The 2011-nt window shown below is 47.0% G+C and overlaps 1 protein-coding gene across 1 annotated transcript; it reads right to left on the bottom strand.

Moving 5' to 3' along the window:
• Positions 1–511: 511 nt before the first annotated feature.
• LOC308238045 (olfactory receptor 6X1-like) lies at positions 512–1453 on the bottom strand (the record flags this gene model as incomplete). Its single annotated transcript, XM_080649588.1, has 1 exon — positions 512–1453. The coding sequence occupies one exon, from the start codon at positions 1451–1453 to the stop codon at positions 512–514; it is 942 nt and encodes a 313-aa protein (XP_080505714.1).
• Between the last annotated feature and the right edge of the window lie 558 nt (positions 1454–2011).

Genomic DNA, 2011 nt, shown 5'->3' with positions numbered 1-2011 from the left:
AGTGGAAAAGCCTGTGTCGCCATGGCGATGATGAAGAACTTTGTTGGGTTAATTTGCATACTCACGCCTGATTGGCTGGTGGGTGTCACGAAGGTAGGGTCAATTTGCATCTTTCTCTTTTATTAGCATAGATTATTAGTGTAGATGCTTGTAGGAAACCCTAATGATCACGTTTGCTTTCACATCTTTACCTTCTCCACAATCCTCTCTCACATTTAATTTGATATCTGCATTAAGTTTATTTTTTTTTATTTTTATTATTTTTTTAAATATACTTTATTGATATTTTACAGAGAGGAAGGGAGAGGGATAGAGAGCTAGAAACATCGATGAGAGAGAAACATCGATCAGCTGCCTCCTGCACACCTCCCACTGGGGATGTGCCCGCAACCAATGTACATGCCCTTGACCGGAATCGAACCCGGGACCCTTGAGTCCACAGGCCGACGCTCTATCCACTGAGCCAAACCGGTTTCGGCTGCATTAAGTTTATTTTGATGTGTCTCATGTTTTACTCTGCATGATGACGAGTCTTTGGAAAAGCCATTGCTTTCCTTAGGGCTTCTTTGACCTCCTTGTTTCTAATGGTGTAAATAAACGGATTCAGAAGGGGCGTGAGGATAGTATTTAGAACCGACACCACCTTATTAATCTTAGAGGAGGAGTGTGCAGTGGGTCTCAGGTACATGAACAGGACAGCTCCATAAAACAGAGAGACCACTGTCAGGTGAGAGGCACAGGTAGAGAAAGCCTTCTGGCGGCCAGGGGTAGAAGGAATCTTCAGGATGGTAGACAGGATGGATGCATAAGAAATCATAGTGAAGAGCAGCGACCCTGGGATCACCAGGAGGGTGGCCAAGAGACCCAGAAGCTCCAAAGTGCTGGTGTCTCTGCAGGCTGCTTTCAAGATGGGACCAACATCACAGTAGAAATGATTGATGACATTGTCGCCACAGAATGGTAACTGGATGAGCAGCATCGTCTGGCAAAACACAATGGCAAAGCCCACCAACCAGGAGCTGAGGGCCAGTTGCAGGCAGAGGTTGCTGGTCATGATGGCGGGGTAGCGAAGGGGCTTGCAGATGGCCAGGTAACGGTCAAAGGACATGCTAGTGAGAATGAAGAACTCAGTGGTGCCCAGGAAGAAGTGGAAGAAGGACTGCAGCAGGCAGCACGGGGTGCAGATCACTGTTCTTGCCACCACGAAGGTTTCTAGCAGTTTGGGGATGACCGTGGTGGTGTACCAGATCTCTAGGAAGGACAAGTTGCAAAGGAAGAAGTACATTGGAGTTTGCAGTCTGGGCTCAGCCCAGACCAGGACAATAATGAGCCCATTGCCTGCAAGGGTTAGGATGTAGATGAAAAAGATCACTGTGAAGACGGGGACTTGTAGCCCTTGGATCCCAGGAAAGCCGAGGAGGATGAACTCTGTGATCGCTGTGCCATTTCTCATGTCCCTTGATATCCTAGAAAAATAGGCCAAAAAAATAGCACCTTAGAACCTCACACTCAAATACAGTTTAAACTGGAAAGAAGAAGAAGAAGAGGGAGAAGAAGAAGGAGAAGGAGAGGGAGAGGGAGAGGGAGAGGGAGAGGGAGAGGGAGAGGGAGAGGGAGAGGGAGAGGGAGAGGGAGAGGGAGAGGGAGAGGGAGAGGGAGAGGGAGAGGGAGAAGGAGAAGGAGAAGAAGAAGAAGAAGAAGAAGAAGAAGAAGAAGAAGAAGAAGAAGAAGAAGAAGAAGAAGAAGAAGGGAAGGAAGGAAGGAAGGAAGGAAGGAAGGAAGGAAAAGGAAGGAAGGAAGGAAGGAAGGAATAAAAAGGAAGGAAGGAATAAAAAGGAAGGAAGGGAGGGAGGAAGGAAGGAAGGAAGAGAAAGATTCTGATTCTACTTAAGGTCCTTCAGGACACACGCACATGAAACACTCCTTCCTTCCTTGTGATCTGGCTTGTTCCTTTACCAGCTCTTAATGGATTTTGCAAGTACTAAGTACCCTTTATGGGTGTAAAAGTACT

The sequence above is a fragment of the Plecotus auritus genome (genome assembly GCF_963455305.1).
Source record: "Plecotus auritus genome assembly, chromosome: 13".
Lineage (NCBI taxonomy): Eukaryota > Metazoa > Chordata > Mammalia > Chiroptera > Vespertilionidae > Plecotus > Plecotus auritus.
This window is presented reverse-complemented; position numbering and strand designations above follow the sequence as displayed.